Source organism: Anopheles darlingi, chromosome 2 (assembly GCF_943734745.1).
Source record: "Anopheles darlingi chromosome 2, idAnoDarlMG_H_01, whole genome shotgun sequence".
NCBI classification, from domain to species: Eukaryota; Metazoa; Arthropoda; class Insecta; order Diptera; family Culicidae; genus Anopheles; species Anopheles darlingi.
This window is the reverse complement of record NC_064874.1, coordinates 73,891,700-73,911,056: the sequence shown is the minus strand read 5'-3', so window position 1 is coordinate 73,911,056 and position 19,357 is coordinate 73,891,700. Positions and strand designations below refer to the sequence as shown.

The 19,357-nt window shown below is 48.1% G+C and overlaps 1 protein-coding gene across 5 annotated transcripts in view; it reads left to right on the top strand.

Moving 5' to 3' along the window:
• LOC125950489 (nitric oxide synthase) overlaps window positions 1–15,474 on the top strand; it is an 85,834-nt gene extending 70,360 nt beyond the window's left edge. For 4 of the 5 annotated variants that reach the window (XM_049678527.1, XM_049678528.1, XM_049678529.1 and 1 more), the window contains exons 12-22: window positions 4,622–4,766; window positions 7,611–7,715; window positions 9,198–9,236; window positions 9,409–9,816; window positions 9,896–10,144; window positions 10,515–10,662; window positions 10,740–10,909; window positions 10,968–11,396; window positions 11,479–11,616; window positions 11,692–11,883; window positions 12,950–15,474. In XM_049678527.1, coding sequence (XP_049534484.1) covers window positions 4,622–4,766; window positions 7,611–7,715; window positions 9,198–9,236; window positions 9,409–9,816; window positions 9,896–10,144; window positions 10,515–10,662; window positions 10,740–10,909; window positions 10,968–11,396; window positions 11,479–11,616; window positions 11,692–11,883; window positions 12,950–13,063 — 2,137 coding nt within the window. In that variant the 3' untranslated portion in view covers window positions 13,064–15,474. The remainder of the gene's footprint in view (window positions 1–4,621; window positions 4,767–7,610; window positions 7,716–9,197; window positions 9,237–9,408; window positions 9,817–9,895; window positions 10,145–10,514; window positions 10,663–10,739; window positions 10,910–10,967; window positions 11,397–11,478; window positions 11,617–11,691; window positions 11,884–12,949) is intronic. The other variant, XM_049678530.1, reaches the window with a different exon arrangement.
• Window positions 15,475–19,357: the final 3,883 nt, after the last annotated feature.

The following is a 19,357-nucleotide window of genomic DNA, read 5'->3' as shown; positions in this document are numbered from 1 at the left end:
CTCTCATTTCCCATTTCCTTCGCTTACATCAATCCGCACGGATGCGAGGGGAGGAATGGTTTTGATGTCCCCGTGACCATGACGCACCATTTGGCTGACTTGGGCGTCCCCCCAATTTTTGATTGAGTTTTTGGGCAACCAGTTGGAGTAAACAATAACGGAAAAGGGACGAAGGGAGCAGGGAGAACTCAAACGGGGCGCGAAAATCGGGAAAGTCATAAATTTAATGACCCAATCATCGATGAACTCGGCACAGGATCCAACGGACCGGATCCAGTCCCTCGGATGATGTTGGCAGATGAGAAGTCAGAACCAGCCTTCCCCCCTGGTGCCATTGGCATTGCGAATTGACCATCGGTAACGGCACATCAATCTCAGGCTCCGATCGCTGCCAGTCGCGTCGTCCGTTCAGCGCTTCCTTTGTTCGGGCAGCATAAAAGCATAGCAATAGTGGTCCGAGCTTCAAGGCTTCAACAACAGAGCCAAAAAGCGACGGAGAGCTTCACGCACATGCAGCGCCGGTTGGGCAAGATTCATGCATTTTTCATCGAGATTCACGAACCCACGCATTGTGTTTTGGTGAAAGGTTCGGACGAATGTTGAATTGAATTGTTCGAAATCGTATAACCATGATGTTAAAGAATGTGTAATAAGTCTAATTTTGTTATAGTTCCAATTATAGTCCTGTAAGTTACTTATGTATGCTGTTTTTGAAACATTCTCTTCGGAAAAATGTTATCAATGCTGGCACCTCTCATTGTGCGGCTCTGCATCATACTGGACCATCGTTAACAAAATTGCACTCCAAAAACGCATGTAATTTGCATTGCAAACTCATCATTGGTACTCCTAACTCATACCGGTGGTGCCATTTTGCTAATGCATCCTCGATAGACGGCCCCGGTGTGCAGATGATCCGAGCGAGTGTTGCATTCCCAGCACCACCATGAATCGAACGGCGATACTCGACAAAACACGGGCAGCAGCTTTCACGGCTTTGCGAACAAATTTACCAATAAATATTGCCTTTTCCCTCCCGGTTTTTGCACACTCCAATGAATGGTAGCAGCATTTTCCGGCTAACCGTGAGCCTGCGTCCACTGAAAACCGATCCGGAGCCGTTGCTTTTACGATGGTGTTGGCGGTTTAGGTTTTTGGGGAAGCATCAAAAACATAAAAGGACTCCAGCGAACGGTGCAACAAACTATAAAGCGTCAGAAGGTAGACGGCGGCTTGGTATAGGTATTGCTGGTAGTTTGTCTCGATGCCAATCGGCAGGCCAGTAACGTGGGGATTGGATTGTTTCCTGGTATCGGCAGGTTTAGCATTTTTTGTCTCGAACGACGATTACCTGGTACGCTGCGCTTCTTAATGGTCAATCGAATGGGCATTCTAGCAAAAATGCCCCATATGGTCCACTCGTCGCTACGCAGGGCGATGATTATTTAGAAAGCTATTATTCACTTCCGTTCTATGGTGTTTCGACTCATAATTCACTTCCCGCTAATCGATAACACGTCGCAATAGGTATCTACACTTAAAATAGATGAGTTTATCTCAGCACATGCTGGAGTATGCCGAAGAACTATAGAAATACCACTAGTGCGGTGGGACTAGTGAATGGAAATGTTGCAGCACAAGTTTCTAGCATGCGAACCACATGTTACGAATGTGCATTTCGCGAAACTTTTCCGTAGATTTTCGTTCACTCCGACCATGCAGGAAACTCAAACCGTGCGCCATCGATTGCAGTGACAGTTGAAGGTTGAAGTAGCTGCACTTTATGCAGAAACCGATGCCCCCCGTGGGCTGAAGACAGAATGTAACATGTCGCTTGACACATAGCAGAGCAGTTCCATGGCTAGCGTCCTAAGATTGTAGAAATGATGATGTTGCCGTTTGCAGCCCGTATGATGTTTGGTGCAATCAGCCTCCGAACTGCATGCTACTGATTCATTCCCTGACGCTGCATCGTTTCAAACCCGAAAGTCTCACTTTGTGGAAATGAAAATAGTTGCTCGTGCACGGGAACGGGCTTGTGGATATAGTACATGTTGATGTTTGATTAAATCATCGAAGAGAAACAACTGGATTTGCCATCAAAGGTTGGCCACATCATTTCAATCTCTGATGCTGATATCCCAGCCAGTGGCAATCACGCAGTGTGTATTGGATGCGGATGGTTGATAAACACTTGAAATCAATTTAAAGTTGTTAATTCGATTTCGGCAATTGAATTCGAATTAGGTTTTGCTTCCGAAATTGGAAATCTTGCTGCAAGCACGACCGTACAACCCACGCATAGAATTTATTTTCGCGTAGGTAGCATTGCGATGGGGTATCATTTTTAAAATGTCCACCCAACTACCAAACGACGGACAGTAATGATGCATTTAATATGGCTCATAAACATTAACGTGCGCTCGAGAGGACTTGGCTGACACGCCATCGAAACCACCTGTTTCTCGTAGCATCAGGTGGCCCTCGATGCCACCGTCCTCGAGAACTCAGGAAAATCTAATCTTCTAAAGCAGACGACTACAAGGGCCGAACCGAAAGTCAAAGCTTGCAATCACGGCACCGTGAATGGTATTTTTTTTATTCTTTATTTTTTGGGGGGAAGTCGAGACCAGCATTTCATGAGAAAAGTTGCGCGCCACGTTTCATTCAATCGCGCTTCCGTGTCCTTCCCGTGGCTGTACTGTTCCGTGCCATCATCAAATTGCTAACATAACAGCCAATTTGCACCATTTGTCCATCTCCGTCCGTACGTACGGCGATCGCTGACGATGACGGCAACGACGACGAGGAGGATGGTTTCCTGACTCCTCAATCCCTACTCTCATGCCTCCGCTCAGTGAAGGACGTCTGCTTTGTAGCTTCCGCTACCGGACGGCATGAATGGCGATGGGATTTTGTGACATTTTTTCCAAAGAATTTCCTTTTCGTTTTTTTTTTCAACAAGGAAAATGGTTGACTCCTCGACTGTGCTTATTCCTGTTGCTCGTTTGATCCACTTGACCATATCATGGACCATGTTTTGGTCCCCATTCCGCACCACTCTCCGCTTGCTGGGCGTACGAAGGTTGAAGGTAGACCGAACGTTAGCTGAACTTCTTGAGCGATGAGCCGGGGGCCCGGGGTCACCGAAAAACGATTTGCAATGTGAAGAAGGAGAAGGAGGAGGAGGAGAAGCGGGCCAGAGGGCACCCATAAAGTGCATCCATAAAACTCGCATAAAAATCAAATTCAATGACTTTTCCTAATGGGATTGTCGAGCGCATTCAAAAGGGACACCACTTGCGTGGGAAATCGAGACGCACATGCGAGAGGCAGGTGTGAACACTGGAGCTGACCGAGCCATGGTCATTTTGGCCGACTTTGAGGATTACGATGTCTTGTTTAAAAGTGAGAAAAAGTAGATCCCTCTTCAGCTGACACTGACAACACGTTTTGTGTTTGAAGCTGAGTAATGCGTTCTTCATTCCGTTCCGTTGGCCACAACAGCAGCTGACGGCGGCGGCCACTCGGAATGCCGTCCATCATATGCTCGTTATGTTTCCGTTGTTTTTTTTTTTTGGAGTCGGTAAAAACGGGTTAAAATCTTCATTTTTCAGATATATTCACACCCTCTCGCTGCGGATTCGAGGATGCGTTCGTGATTTGTGGCTGCATTCCCGGATTCCGGCCAGGAATATTTCCTCACCAACATTGCTCCTCACTCTCGACCGATGCTTACGCTTAAAAGAAAGCATATCTCGCTTTTTCCCCCACCTTTCTCTGTGGCTTTTCGAAGCGGAAAACGAACATTTGATCGCCGGAAGCTGGTGTTCCGATGTTTATGTTTACCATTTGCTCGCTCGACCGTTAAGTGGGACTCTCTCTCTCTCTCGTGCTGCGGAAGAACGTCTTACGTCTTACACCTTTTACTGCTGCACATCTGCAGCTGCAGTTGAAGATGCTGCTGGTGGACGAGATTGCCAAGCTGTCGGGTTCCGGAAAGTCGACTCGGCGTTCGCTTGCCTTCAGTTTCGGTGGCACGTTGATATATGGGAGCAAAGTTTTCCAGCGTGCATGACTAGGAGCGTTTTTCGCGAAAGGGGTTTTCCACGAGATGTACGTGGACCATGGCCCGCGTAACGTGCAACCCGCTTGCCATGGGCAACACTTAGCAGCATGCATGTTGAAAGAGACATTTGCCCAGTCGCGTACCACGTTGACTTTCAGCTACTTGCAGATCTTCTGCCGTCCGTTAGCACATCACCACACTGGCAGGCAGCGTACATTCGTTCTGCTTTATGCTGTTTCTCCATATGCCATTCCCTGCACGCTTCAGTTGGTACCGAATTCTCTCTGCTCTTGAAGTATTTGGAGTCCTTCTGTATTTTTTTTCCTGGAATCCAAAACCAACCTTCTAATCTAGTAGCCCGTGAGCACGTCAACGTTGCAAGTTCGTGATCCAGGTTACTTCGATTTCCATCAGAATCAGAAGCATCGCTCACCGAAATAGCCAATACGGAATCGAATTTACATCCGGTTCCCTTTTTTTACATCTGCTCGTTATTCTTCTTCTCGTACTGCATCTATTTCCGTTTTTTTTTTGCACCTCCCCATTCCCTAGGGCTGTCAAATTTACATCCAAGCTGTTCGGACGAGCCCTGTCCCGGCGCATCAAGGCGACGGTGCTGTACGCGACGGAAACTGGACGCTCGGAGGCTTATGCGCGCCAACTGGTCGAGCTGCTTGGACACGCTTTCAATGCTCAGGTAAGAAGGGTGATAGGAGAGGACTCCTGCAGTGATGAGATTATCCGGCGGATCGGGATCAGTAGAGCTCGAAGGTTGATTAGAAAACCTGGATCCAACACACACACATACGAATATGCACAGGAATGTGGATCCGGTGACACTGGGACACCGGGAACTTTGAAAAGCACACCCACAGTGGAAGGATTACGCCCCCAGGGCATCGATGCGACTCAATCGAGATGAGATATGGGATGGCCTTTGATGCGGCAACTCAATTGATTTGTCTTTCGTTGCTGTTTTTTTTTTTTTGGTCGTGGCAGGGTGGTCCCCGCAAGAACGCTTATCCTGAACGGTGATGAATTGAAAATTCCTTTTTAAGACTCTTTTGATTGAAGATTTGCTCCTGTTCTGGCGTGTAATTCAAAGAATGAAGCATTACCATTTGCTGGGACGAGTAGAGAATTCGATATTCCATCAGATCGCATCGCATTTCATGCGTCGGCTCATAATCGGATTGATTTGAAGCAAGCACCTTTAACTAAACCTTATCAAAGTCCAACAAACGCAAACGCAAACGGGTGTGGTTGTGACACCTGGTACAGCATTCAGTCAGTCGTTCACGTCGTCTACTGTATTCTCCAAACCCTGGATGGCCTTTGTCACCATTCTCATCCGCCGCCTGGCACCCAGGACGAAAGTAATTGAATTTTCTTAAACTTTGCTTCCGACTTTTCCTCTCACCTTGCCGTTTTCTTCTTTTTTTAGTCGCAAGAGTCCTCCAAACTCACGCCACGCCACAAATAAGCATCACCACGATGCAGCCGCCGTGCGGACGATAATGCAAGGAAATTTCTCGATTTCTCACCATCACCGTTGGCTGTCCTCCCGTTTGCCAGCAGCAGGTATTGCTGCCGCACAATGGTTGTGTTGACAGCATGGTTGCTGTTGTTGCTTTCGTGATCTTTTCCAGCTCGAACGCTGCTGGAATGCTGGAGATTTTCATCGTTTCGTGGAAAAGGCGAGCACGCTTGAGAGGGGCGTCCACTAGGGCGCTCCTCTGCAGCGTTGGAGTTCTTGAGCACTCGCTCCGTTCTTTGACAATTTAAACTGTTTAAATTTCGAGGCCAGAAGAAGCCCGGCGAGTTGCCTTTGGCGGGAAAGCACTCAGGCGGGATCTGTAAACGTGTTGCATGTTTAAATAGCCCTGGCGGAGTCGAGGCAAGTCTCCGTGGCGCTGAGCAGGGCTGGCCGTCTCGAGACCTCGAGAATAGAACCGGTTGATGTTTTGCCACTTGTTTACTTTGCCGGTTAAGGGGAGCGCCGAGAGCTGAAAGTGAGGAGAGTGCTACTGAATTGGGGAGATGCTTTTTCGGTCCGATGAGCTGTGCGAAAGAATTGGCTTACTCATCGTTTCCGTCGTTCCTTTCTCTGAAACGCAAGGACTACAAGATCGGGGACCATCAACAACACTTTCCACTATAACTATTATCAGCTGTATGGTAGGTAGGTAGGTTGTTTGTTAGCTAGGCACTCGCGTTCGTGCCTGGACTGGCGTGCGAAAACCCAATCGAATACGAGCTCCGTCCGCACCGTCAAGTCCGTGGGGTCCATCGAGCTTCTTCCATCTAAATATTTTGTGCTGTTCGTGCATCTTTTCATCTCTCTCCTTGCACTCGTCTTGCACCAACGTACTAGCACCTTAACCAGTCTACCAGTCATCGAATCAAAAGGGTTTTCGGGAGGAAATATTTGCCCAAATATGTATGCTTCCAGCCCCCACCTCACTGTCTTTTGCATGGAATGCTGACCGAGGAGAGTTTGTAGCAGTGCAGCGTCGACAGCAACATCGCCCAAAACATCCTTTCCATCCGAACGGTCGTTTAGCATTTCTATGTACGTCTGACACCTACATTGAATGTTCACCCGTACGGGTACTTTGGTGTTAAATCCGTGGGCGAGTGATTTGTTTTCATTTAAAGGTATGGGATCACCTGTAACTGTAGTCGGCATGATTTCCATACCGACTCACGCCCACCTGCGGCTCTTGTTGTTTGGCGAATCCTTTTCGCGATGCTTATTTTTGTGCTATCCGGTGGCATGCTGGTGGTGGGAATGGTACAGCAAACGAGGCAAAAATTATGATGCAGCAATTTGTTGGGAGCTACACGGCGTTTGCTGGCGCTATCCGTGGAGCAGTGTAACGGTGATATGTGCGTATCTGGGTATCATAATTTGGTGCAAAATGTGTGAAATGTATCAAAAATTGAAGCGTTGATTTATGTGCATTTCATTTGGCTGTTTAACGTGGAAATTTCGCCAAAAATTGGACATTTTCTCAAAAAACCTCGTCTCTGCATGTGTATTGCATAACTTCAGGGGTTTCGGATTAAAGGGCGAGGCGTCTTTGCAGCAGTGGGCGCCACAAATATTCATCCTTCGCTGCCTTTCCATTCCAGTCCATTTTCATCTTCATCAGTCGGTCTGATTGCTTTCGCTAACAATAATTCTGCGAACCAATCATTCCTTAGCTTCCCCAATATTCCGATTGTGTGTGTGTGTGTGCGCGCGCCGGTACGATAGAATGTGGGCCCATGCTTTCAGTGTTCCAATTCGCAATGTTTTCCTCACAAACACACAAACCGCTTTGCTTTCCCCGGCTCCGGCGAGTGGGTGAGTTTCAATCGACCAGAACGTTGCCAGCCCAGCGAAGCGCAACCACAGCACCATTCATCAGAAAGGAACACGGCAAGCGAATACTATTTAACCGTTGGATTCCGAAGATATCTTTGCCTTACTACTTCCGAGAAGCCTTGCTACCTTGTTGGGCCGCATAACCATCTTGATTTTGATTTCCATTTGCAGATCTACAGCATGGCGGACTATGACATTTCGTCGATCGAACATGAGGCCTTGCTGCTGCTGGTTGCTTCCACGTTCGGCAACGGTGATCCACCGGAGAATGGCCAGGTATGTATGGAGCACCCTCGCCAGTGGTTTCCCTTGTTTTGCCCAAGACAAGGAAACACTTTAATGCTTTTGCTACATTAATACGCTCTAATTGGTAGGGAAATGGGGTCGGGTCTGACCACAGCGCTCCGTGGCAGTAACACTCGAAAAGGTGCTTAATTAACCACAGAAGCACACGAAAAGCTAACCACAACGTAAAACAATAATCTCAAATTGGCTGGCTTGTAACGCGTTTGGCGTTTCTAAACGCGTTCTTGGGTAAGAAGCGAAGGGATGTAAAAGTGGAACCCTTTCTCTAACAAGCTCTTCAAGAACATTCATCTTTCGAAGAAGCGGCTGGTACTTTGGGGGAAATTTATGGCCCAAAATCCCGAAATCGTGAACGAAAACAACGATTTTGGGGTGGATTCATTTGACTTGCAACCATACCGTTCGGCTCTTGAGATGGTGTGGGGTTGAGCCGTCGAGTTGAGCGAGCTAATGAAGTGATGAGATCGTTATGTTCACACCAGCAGCCAGCGAAGCACGAGCTTCCGAACCACCAGACAAATTAATTGCTTGCCTCTTCCGATCGTAAATCGTACCCACAAATGGCTTTCTGGAGGGTTTTGTCTTGGAAGGGCATCTTCATCGCGAAGCAGTAACCACAGTTGAGCGGCATTTCAATTAGCGTTTGCAAAATGTCGTCCACCAATATTGCTACAAGAGTCGCCCTCTGATGAGCGACTTCGATCAAGGCAAATCGAATACCAGCAAGAGTCCAGCAATTCATTATCTGGGAACATTTTAAACAAATAAAGTCGTTACAAATGATTTCCTTTACGGAGAACGGTCATGTCAGCGCATTCAATATTAATACCGTTCTAACAGCAACAGGGGAGCCATGAAGGGTCCGTTATATCATCTTTCTGCGCCTAACATCCTCTCTCTTTCTCTGTGCCAACAGGCTGCTGGTCTGGTTTGGGAAATTATATTTTCACGCTCAAACATCTTAACATCCCCCTTTATCCGGTCCAGCAACCCCTCCCAGTCCCTGACTCCCCGCTGGCATGAATAATGAATTGTATTGCGAGCGATGAGAGCGGTGAAATCACACGTCAAAAGTGGTTTAACAACTGAACGAACTGTGCGCAAGGCGAACGGCGTACGTGGTGTCATTCTTTCGTCGCGCATCCTTTCGCTTTTTGAAAAGGAAATAAATTCATCTTTATTTATGAACTCCATCGTTTCGATAAACTCACCTCGTTCCGTTCGATGTTTCACCTTATCGTTTCGATTAACTAGAGTTTAAATTAAAGTTCTTTAGTTGTTTTAACGCTTTGACTAACAGTAGACAAGAACTTAAGAACTAGATTGCTAACTGCTATGAGGTGGAAACTGTACTTTGTGTAACCGCCACTAACGCCACTAACAGTAGAGTTCAATTAAATTTGATTTATGATTTTATTTATCGGTTTTATTCCTTTATGTTTTGATTTGCAGTACCTTAAGGACATGTTGGAAGAGAAGAAGAAGAAAATGGTCAGTACAGGAACGGCTCTTCGATTCGGTTTCATCTGAAACACTCCGAAGCCAATTTTCCAACAATTTATCTTGAGATGATTTTAAAATTTTACGATTGCTTCTCTGTTATCATCAAACTATAGCAACTATAACGAACCAATCTCCTTCGCTTTCTCTTCCCCCTGAACAGCTGTTTGCCCAGGATCTGTACGCGATGAAGCTACACGAGAGCGGTAACAACCACGGGCACAGCGAGCTGTCCATTGCCGCCTCCTCGCGATCCTTCATCAAGGCGAACTCCCGCAGCGAGCTGCCGAAATGTGGACCGATGGGGGGCCGCAAGATGGATCGGTTGGACTCACTGCGCGGTTCCACCACCGACACACTGTCGGAGGAAACGTTCGGTCCACTGTCAAACGTACGGTTCGCGGTGTTTGCTCTCGGTTCGTCCGCCTATCCGAACTTTGCCGCCTTCGGTAAGTACCTCGACAACATACTCGGCGAGCTGGGTGGCGAGCGTATCCTGAAACTGGCCACCGGCGATGAAATCTGCGGTCAGGAGCAAGCCTTCCGCAAGTGGGCCCCGGAGGTGTTTAAGGTAAGCATAAGGAGGGCGGGTTGCATGGTTTAATGCTAGCTCATCGAATCTAACACCGTGTGCTGGTTGGTAACCGCAGGTTGCCTGCGAAACTTTCTGTCTCGATCCGGAGGAAACCCTTTCGGAAGGTGTTTTCACGATGCAAAACGAGCTGACCGAGCAGACGGTTCGCTACACGCCGGTTAGCGAGGAGGAACCGTTGGATCGGGCGCTATCGAAGTACCACAACAAGAAGGCCATCGAATGTCGCGTCAAGCGGACGCCCATCAGCCTACAGGACAGCAAGACGGAAAAATCGACCATTTCCGTGGAAATCGTCGCCGAAGGGGTACGTATACGAACGTTCTGAGTGTCACTGTTCGGTTCGGTTCGGTTCCGGAGGGGAGTGAGTACCGGCGAGCACGTGTTGCATGTGGAAGCAACAGATTGCTGGAGGCGGAGAGCATTTCCTGGAGAGAACAGTATTGACAGGGAATTTTCCTTATTTTATTTATCACTTTTTCGATCAATTTTTGGAGGAAAATCCTCGAAGTTTTTGCTTTGATCACTAAAGCGCGAGAAGCTTTTCAACGGAAATGCCAACCCCCCTTTCGGATCGTGAGCTCCAAGGGCTTTGAGTGACCGAGCTTGCGCACTCCTCCGAACATTTGTAGGGTTCTGTGGCAGCTTCATAACCTCGCTGTTCTTCGTTCTTTCAGGTGGACTACGAGCCCGGTGATCATGTCGGCATTTTCCCGGCCAACCGAAAGGATATCGTCGACGGCATCATCGAACGACTGGTCGGTGTCACGAATCCGGACGAGATACTGCAACTGCAGCTGCTAAAGGAGAAGCAAACGGCCAACGGTAATGGTGACCACTGCCTTGGGTGCCTACAGGATACAGTCCATAGTATCCTTCTTTTATGCTTTCTCCGTTTGCAGGTGTCTACAAGGCCTGGGAACCACATGAACGCATCCCGTCTTGCTCGCTTCGTACGCTGCTGACGCGCTATCTGGACATAACGACGCCACCAACACGACAGCTCCTTACCTATCTGGCCACTTGCTGTAGTGAGAAATCGGACGAGGAACGACTTACAATGCTGGCGAATGTAAGCAGCCGTAGCACACCTCTAGAAACCATCTAAAATTTCTTTACCATTCCAACAGGAATCATCGGTGTACGAGGATTGGCGTCACTGGAAGCTACCACATCTGCTGGAGGTACTGGAGGAGTTTCCCTCCTGCCATCCACCGGCCGCGGTACTGGTAGCTCAGTTGAGCCCTCTGCAGCCCCGCTTCTACTCCATCTCCTCCTCGCCGCGCAAATATTCGAACGAGATCCATCTAACGGTGGCGATCGTCAAGTATCGAGCACAGGATGGCAAAGGAGCCGAACATTACGGTGTCACCTCGAACTATCTGGCCGATCTGGATCCGGAGGAGCGCCTACTGCTGTTCGTACGTAGCGCACCCTCGTTCCACATGCCAAAGGATCCGACGAAACCGATCATACTAATTGGCCCCGGTACCGGTATCGCACCGTTCCGATCTTTCTGGCAGGAGTGGCACTACCGGAAGATGGAAATCCGTGAACAGGTGAGGGACTCGGCAACACCGACTTCCATGATGATAAGAAAGCCACTCCGCTAACTACTCATTTCACTCGTTCCACCAACAGATCCCGAAGGTGTGGCTGTTCTTCGGTAGCCGTACGCGCAGCCTAGACCTGTACCGGGACGAGAAGGAAGAAATGCTCCAGCAGAGCATCCTGGATCGTGTGTTTCTGGCGCTGTCACGCGAGAAAGACATCCCGAAGGTCAGGAACAACAAGGAACCAAGACCATGTTCTGCACGAGGAGCTAACGATCTCTCTTCCATCCCTTTTTTGCAGACCTACGTCCAGGATCTGGCGCTCAAGGAGGCAGACGCGATAGCGCCACTCATCCTGCGCGAGAAGGGCCACGTGTACGTGTGCGGCGATGTAACGATGGCCGAGCACGTGTACCAGACGTTACGCAAGATACTGGCGACGCACGAAAACAAAACCGAAACCGAGATGGAGAAGTACATGCTGACGCTACGGGTAAGTGAGTGAGTGAGTGAGTGAGTGGCCGGAAGATAGATAGATGGATGGATGGAAGTCGTGACTTGGGCCGATGAACTGAACTGCGCGCCACCTGAACTGCAATGACAGATGATGTCGAGTCGAGATGCGCCGGCATTGCGCACGATCGTTACGATCGATCGCGAGCCGTGCCACGTGTCCTTGTGATTGAATGTTGTTTACGATTGTGCGGCCCAGGGCGATGATCGCGGTTAGACGCCACTTAATGGAGTAATGGAGATCTCACGATATTGATAGCGCGCGTGGCGCGTGCTGCCACCACCTATCGTGTGGTACCTGGTTGAATCATGTCCAGTTGATGCCGATTGGCGTCGCGTTTCAGTGATGGTACACTAATTTACCGGAGAAACAAATATCATCTCCGTTTGTTTGATACATTTTTTTGTTTTCTCAGTTATTGATAATGACTAGTCTGATAACATATCTTTGCAAAAGAATTTCATAAAATCGAAGAGCTCCAAGAGTCATAAAGAAACGTAACGAGGTATATTATCAATGAACGGCCAGTAGATGCTGCTCAATGATTTCGCCCAATGATAAACCCTCTAAAGTGCCACACTCCCCTACATTTTAAATAAGGCACATCATCGGAGTTTCCCCACTTCCCGCCCACTTGCTGCACGTGCAGCTAATGACACCATCGATCGGCGGGCGTATCAATCGAATGATCGGTTGATCAATCGCACGAGCGCCTTGAAGAAATCCAACCGAACACACCTTGCATTACGGTCACGTAGCTGCACCATGGTGAAGGTCTTCACTGACCCGACGCTCCATGTTTTACGGAAGGCAGATGTCGATGTCCCCTGGTGCTCTACGAAACAATCGATCGTTTCCCATCATCATCTCCATGTCGTCCTCCGTTACGGTCATTGCCATGCGATCCATACGGTACTGGCGGGAGGGAGGGAGGGGGAGGGGGTCTTACGGTTGCACTTCCGAGAAAAAGAGAGAGAGCGAGATCTAATGTTTTCTGTTTTTCTCAGTAACTAATAGTGACTTTGCTTCATGCTTTTGCTTCCAGGACGAAAACCGCTATCACGAGGACATCTTCGGCATCACACTGCGGACGGCCGAAATACACAACAAATCACGTGCCAACGCCCGCATTCGAATGGGCCAGTCCTGTTCGAGTTAAACAACCGAGCCGGGGACCCGAGAAAACAACGAGCAATACAAGACAGGTGGCAGACATGATAAATATTTAAAAGCGGAACAATTTGAATGGAGCACAGTCATAGTGAAGCAGAAGAACTAAGAAAGCAATTCCTACTATAAACTGTAAGCATAGACCCGCATAAGGTCCCCAGACCATGGGTACTGGACAGTGGCACAAGTTTATCGAGAGCTCTCTGCTCCACCTTACGGCGATCGGTTTGCACGATTTCTTCTTCAGGCCAATTACCGACCTCTTAATGTTGCACCAGACCTTTTCACAATCTACTGCACCAACCTACTTACTTACGAGTAAGCGAATTTAAATCTTCGATCGGCAAGTATAAGGGCGTACCACAACACAGGCGAGCTAGAGGAATCGGGAAGAGAATTCATTAATCTTATACATCGAATGTTAGTCAGCAGCAGACTTCAACTACAATCGCCCAGACCAACAAAAAACTGAACGATAACTGTTAACAAACCCTTGCTTACTATCGTTGCATTGCGTTGCTGTTTATGTACATGCTTACAATGCTAATCTTATGCTAAAACATAAGAGACAGGTGGATGTGCTAATGGGCCTAACGCGCTGTCTCTGCGAATCTGTGCACAAGTGTCTTTCTTCACGTCCTAAATGATCAAAACCAAACCCCGAACAAACGCTACACATAGTTTTACCGTTTTTAACAGCAAGTTAACATGTTTCACTGTTTATATAAATACATCAAAGGAATGTGTATATTTTATTGAGTCATTCGAGTCACACCGCAACTGCACTCTCATGCATCCTTCGTGTTCGCAAACTGATAACTGATTAAAGTGATGAGATGGGCGGCTGCAGATTGCATACTGAACTGTAGGATAGACCAATAGGAATTGTGAGAGGAGCCAGCGAGTGCCAGGGGTGCCGGGAAGGAATGGATTGTTTGGGAAAACCTCTCGAAAGCGCTTGAAACACGTTTCTACCGGGGGCCCGATTGTGATCATGCATCTAGATAGTGGATAGGAATGCGTCAGCGGTAAACAGCAGGAGGCAGGGGAATGTAAGGAGCATATTCGATTAGCGTTAGAAACGATTTTACAAAAGCAATGGAGCAATGGTATGGCCACTATTACTTACCTAATTGTTATTGCTATTTGCTGCACCGAGGTGCCGGGATACATTCCGATCGGAAATAAAACGCAGAAATAAGGACAGATCGGCCACAACAAACATGAAAAACTTAACATTCAAAATGGCCTGAGAGAGATCGTATCCTTGCTTTTAACAAACTCTCGGTGGATGTGTCTCCTTGTCATTCACACTCTCTACCTTTCTATCTCTCCGTTGTATATCGTGTACGTGTTTGTATCTCGGTGTGTATCTGGTCAATGTAAACCAAACTCGCAAGGAAGCATAAAGGCAAACGAAAGCGAACTGACACGTGAGCGCAACTGGGCAGTTTCCCGCTCTCAAATTGAACATTGTTGAACCGAATCAAATCACAAACATAGCTAAAGTCAAAAAATGAGAAACAAGTAGAAGAAGAGGACCGTGAAGAAGAAAAAGAGAAGCAAGACGAAGTAGAAACGAAATGATCGATGCAACTCTACGAAATCAAACAAAACACTTAGCTATACAGATACAAAAATATAAAATTATTCTATATACATATTATACATATTATACATATTATACATTTCGATTCTATTCTTATACACACACACATTCCAAAGCCCACCTCTCCGCTGGTGAGCGACTTTAAAAACAAAACCCACAGTAAAAACAGCAAAAAACCACGGAAAAAGACAAAGCTATATACATCCGTATTCCTAAGCCACCGACGCCATCGCCTATCGGATAGGCACTTTACTCGATTTTCTTGAAATCGCACACCCACATATACACAAAAAGTCTATTCTCTCAGCGCACAAAAAGAGCAAACTGTCGTTACTGTGTCATGCCCGTTACATGCGCTAGTTAAGCAGCATTTCAAACATTTCGATTCGACCATAATGTCACCGAGCAGGAGATGAGCAGAAGTGGGTCCCGAAGCAACACTTGCATCCAAATTCCACAACACCGCATTAGAACACCGTCAGAACTAGAATCGCTCGAGAACGAACGCAGTTCCATTTTCTGGCACAAAACACCACGGATTTTCGGCGATACGTCAGCGCGGTTGCCGCTCAGTTCTGCAAATTTCAGATTGAAACATCAAAAACGAATCGGTTAAAACGAATAAAAACAAATATCTATCACACGCGGGACTAGGACGCTCGTAAGGCATATTCTGTGTCGTTAATGTTTGAATTATTCGTGACCTCTACGATCAGAGAAAGAAAATACCAGCTTCCTGGAGGGGGAGCGTGGCCTCTATGTAACCGACCGCGACAAATCTCCTTGAAATGAATGGTAATTGTTGTCCAGCACGCCACAACCATCGCATGGAGGGATAGAAACCCGCAAAGAAGACTCCATAGAAACAACTTTGGTGAAAAAAAAATCCGGCTAAATTCGTCAGTTCATTTGTCTTGCGACAACTGCCAAGGCAAGGAATGCAGTGTGCATTGGTGACAGTCGGGAGTATAATATCGATTTGCACCGTATGGGGGCCCTCGAACTGGAACCTTGACCGTACCGTACTGCACTGGTTGGTAGGCACTATTTATGAGCTTCGAGTATACACTGCACATTTGGAGGAAGGAAACAATTTTCGGCCCGTGGCATATTGCTTCCATGGCGAATCGATAGACAGCGGTCGGCTACTAGGGGACAAGAGCAAGGACAACCAATGTCCCACAATTGGTTCAGTTTAGGTAGAATGGGTTGCGGTTTGCGACACATTCGCGATGGCTACTTGATTTAATATTTATGAAAACACTGAGGGTATTCCACAAGAGTCGTAGTAGCCATGTTTTTATTCCAGAGAAGAGTTCATATGTTGATCTTTAATGTGATGAGAATTGAAATAAAATTCCAATAATCAAGCAATATGAGAATATTAGGTTTCGCAAACAATCAACCGCTATAGTTCCAACTTCTAACCCACCTTCTGACCCATATTCCAGCGATCGTTAGTCGCAACAAGCGACACATTGGATGATGTGTCATGGCCACACAAGAAACACACAGTTCTTGGAACACAATATGATACTTCTCGGGACGTTTGCAGTTATTCTGTTTGGATACAATTTCTGCCACCCTCATTCAGTTTTCGTGCAGATAAATAGCTGACTGTAAACCAAACAAAAGAGCTCTACCAACAACGGATGTAGATCGTGCGTGGCACGCGTCATGCGCGTCTCCGTCTTCAGCTCACTCCGGGAAGCTGTCGCAACCGAATGGAACCGCTACCGTCCCCGGGGCAAACATCTGTGACAACAAAATCCGTCCCTCCCGCCTCGCGGGAATGATCGAGAACATTGCCCATATTCTCCAACCGGTACTGGTGACCTGGTGGCTCGGCTTACGATCGGTCAAAGGGAGCTCATATTCGTCCGACTTCCTGATGCCGTTGTCCAGCGGAAATGTGACACTTCGGGTTGCTGCAGTAACTGACCACTGGTGGCCGTTGACAACGGCGAAGTCACCCAACGTCGAGCGTCTCGGTTGATTGCAGTGCCGGGAAGATGCCGTTCCACTTTTGGTTTTTGTTTTGTGCATTTATGCAAAATCATTTGACGCACTTGACAACAACTGCGATCACTGGCATCGGTATCGTTTTTTTTATGAAAAAAACGAAGATGGGAAGAACCTCTTGTTTTAACATACGATCGGACCTGAACATCGTGAACGGAAATCGAAATCATAATTCTGCGTGCGTTTCACATCGATTGGCGCGCGCGAACTCGCTTCGTGTAAGGTGAAACGGTTCGAATGGACGAATGGATGGAGGTTCGTTCCGTGGTGAACTTCGGGGCGAAAAAAATAAATAGAGGAAAACGAATACCACAACCAACGATCGCGCCATATCCATTTGCAAGCCCCCAACCATGCAAGCAAGACGCCGACTCAGCTGAGATGCTCAACGATGGGAACTTCACACGTTCTGCCCTTTGCGATGTAGTCCTTTTTGGCGGGGCGGCGTTTGACCCAAAGTCCCCAAAAAACCATTCAAAAGCCGCGTAGAATTCGCTTGGTAGACATTAATGACAAATTGGCAGGCGCAGGCCCAGATTCACACCCCAAATATTTGGCAGACAAACTGGCAGCGGACCAATCGATGACGAGTATCGGCGATGGGGTGATGCTACCGTTAACCACCGAAGCGGCTTCGCTATTTGGCTCACGGAGAACGTTGCAAAAACAATTGACTATAAATAGGTAGCCAGCTTGCAAGAGAATCTATTACTCAGCAAACTAGTCCAGAGGCCGGCCTTTAGAACGATCAGGCCAGGAATGTTTGTTTCAATAAAACGGTCCGCATAAATAAAAATGCGAGCGAGCATCGTCTGGTCATGACGTGGAACATCTCGTGGCTCATCTTGAGGTTGCTCTGCTCCAAAAACCAGCACTCGATTCGACCTTCACGGACTGGGCTGGAGTGCCGTTGGCCAACCGAAACTTTCCCAAAAGACGCCCGAAGCAGGAAGCAAAGAACGCGGGCCCGGGCCAATCATTTCGGCCACCATATCCGGTAGAAAGCCGCGAACGCGCGAGATCGGCGCTGATTGTGGCGTCGACGACGGAGACGACGACGACGATGGAGACGACGGCGCAAAAAAAAAATGGTGCCATAAATCAGGAACCTCGAGAGCGATCGGCCATCTCGCATGTGCCAGTAGCAGTCGTCAGTCAGTCAGTCAGTCGAGCGAGGCCGATGATGGCGCCCCGCAGGTCGCATATACACTTTGCTTACTGCGAACGAAACCTGGTTTCGCTGGCGCCGGCACCGGAATCCGGAACACCGCGGATGGACCCCACCGGCATGCTCACCTGTCACCGGGAATGCGGCCAGGAAGAAATCATTTCGCTAAAAATATCCATCCTGCTCGGCGTCTTCGCGGTTCAGGTTTACGAGGTATCCCACTCCGGGAGGAGGGATTTCATCTCGCGGATGACATTGGAATGCTTCCTCCCTTCCGCAGAAGGTCCGTTATGTGTCTGTGTGTTTCAGGTCTGTCCGGAATGGACAGGTTTGGGTGTCTCAAGAGAGAGAGAGGGAGACACGAAGGCAGACAAGGCAGACGACCCAGACAGGCGCGATCGACAATTAATCAAGCTCGCGGGTGTGGTGGCGCACGCAATCAGCGAGGCGCCACCGGAGACAGCCTCCGGATCGTGACGAGGCATTCCTACCACAGACGGCGAAGCGACCATTCTCCCCTCCTCCTCCTCGTCCTCGTCCGGTCGAAGCCAGAGCGAAGACGACTGTGTTGATCGACTTGTTTTGACACATCGCGTCGATCGTTGAGCGCGGACACGATCTTTTAGGGGCGATGATTAATGGTATCGATGAAGAGGAGAGAGCAAGAAGAAGCAGCAGAGGAAGGGACAGAAGGGGAGGTTGGTTAGGGGTAAAAGTTGAGTGAAATTCCCATTAGCATTGGATCAACTTAATATCAACTCGACCGTTCGAGGCAGGCGACAAGAAACATCAGAGATCCACAGCAGCCTCCCTCGTGCTAGTGTATGAGTTCTAGACCAAGCTATTTATGTCGAAAGACGCCCAGCCAGCCAGCCAGCCGACCCGCGCGGATTGCTGCATTCCAGTGGCCAGGGGAAAAACCGCTGTAATTAGCGAGGTGTTTCTTCCAGAAACCCACCCTAGACTCAAGTCTAGTGCAGAAACGCATCCCAGCGCTACGTCCAGTCTACGATGCTTGTAACTGTAAACGCCTTCCCTTCCCGCCGTATTCCTGGTATAACCATTAACGTATCAATCAAAGTTTATCATATCGATCATCTCGTGCCGTCTCACGACGACGACGAGTGTGCAGCACCGTCGACATTCCAACAACAGGTAGCTACCGGATCGTGTTCGTCGTGGAGTCGTGCTTTTCTTGGGGGGTTGGTTCTCTTCTCCATACACCTTCATATCGGCCATCGGCGTGGTCATTGGTAGCCTTAAAAAAAAACAGATGATCAATATGGAGATAACCGATCACGGGGTTTCCAGTGTAGTTTTGATCGAGAATTCGACTCCAGCAATTAACGTCGCACGTGGCATTCGTGGGGGAGAAATGGTGAGCTGCTGCTCACATATGTGACTGCGCAGTCCAATTTTGGAACACGCGAGGTGATAACAAAGAAAATCCTTTTCGGTATCGTGAGGTGAAGTGTCGCATTCCA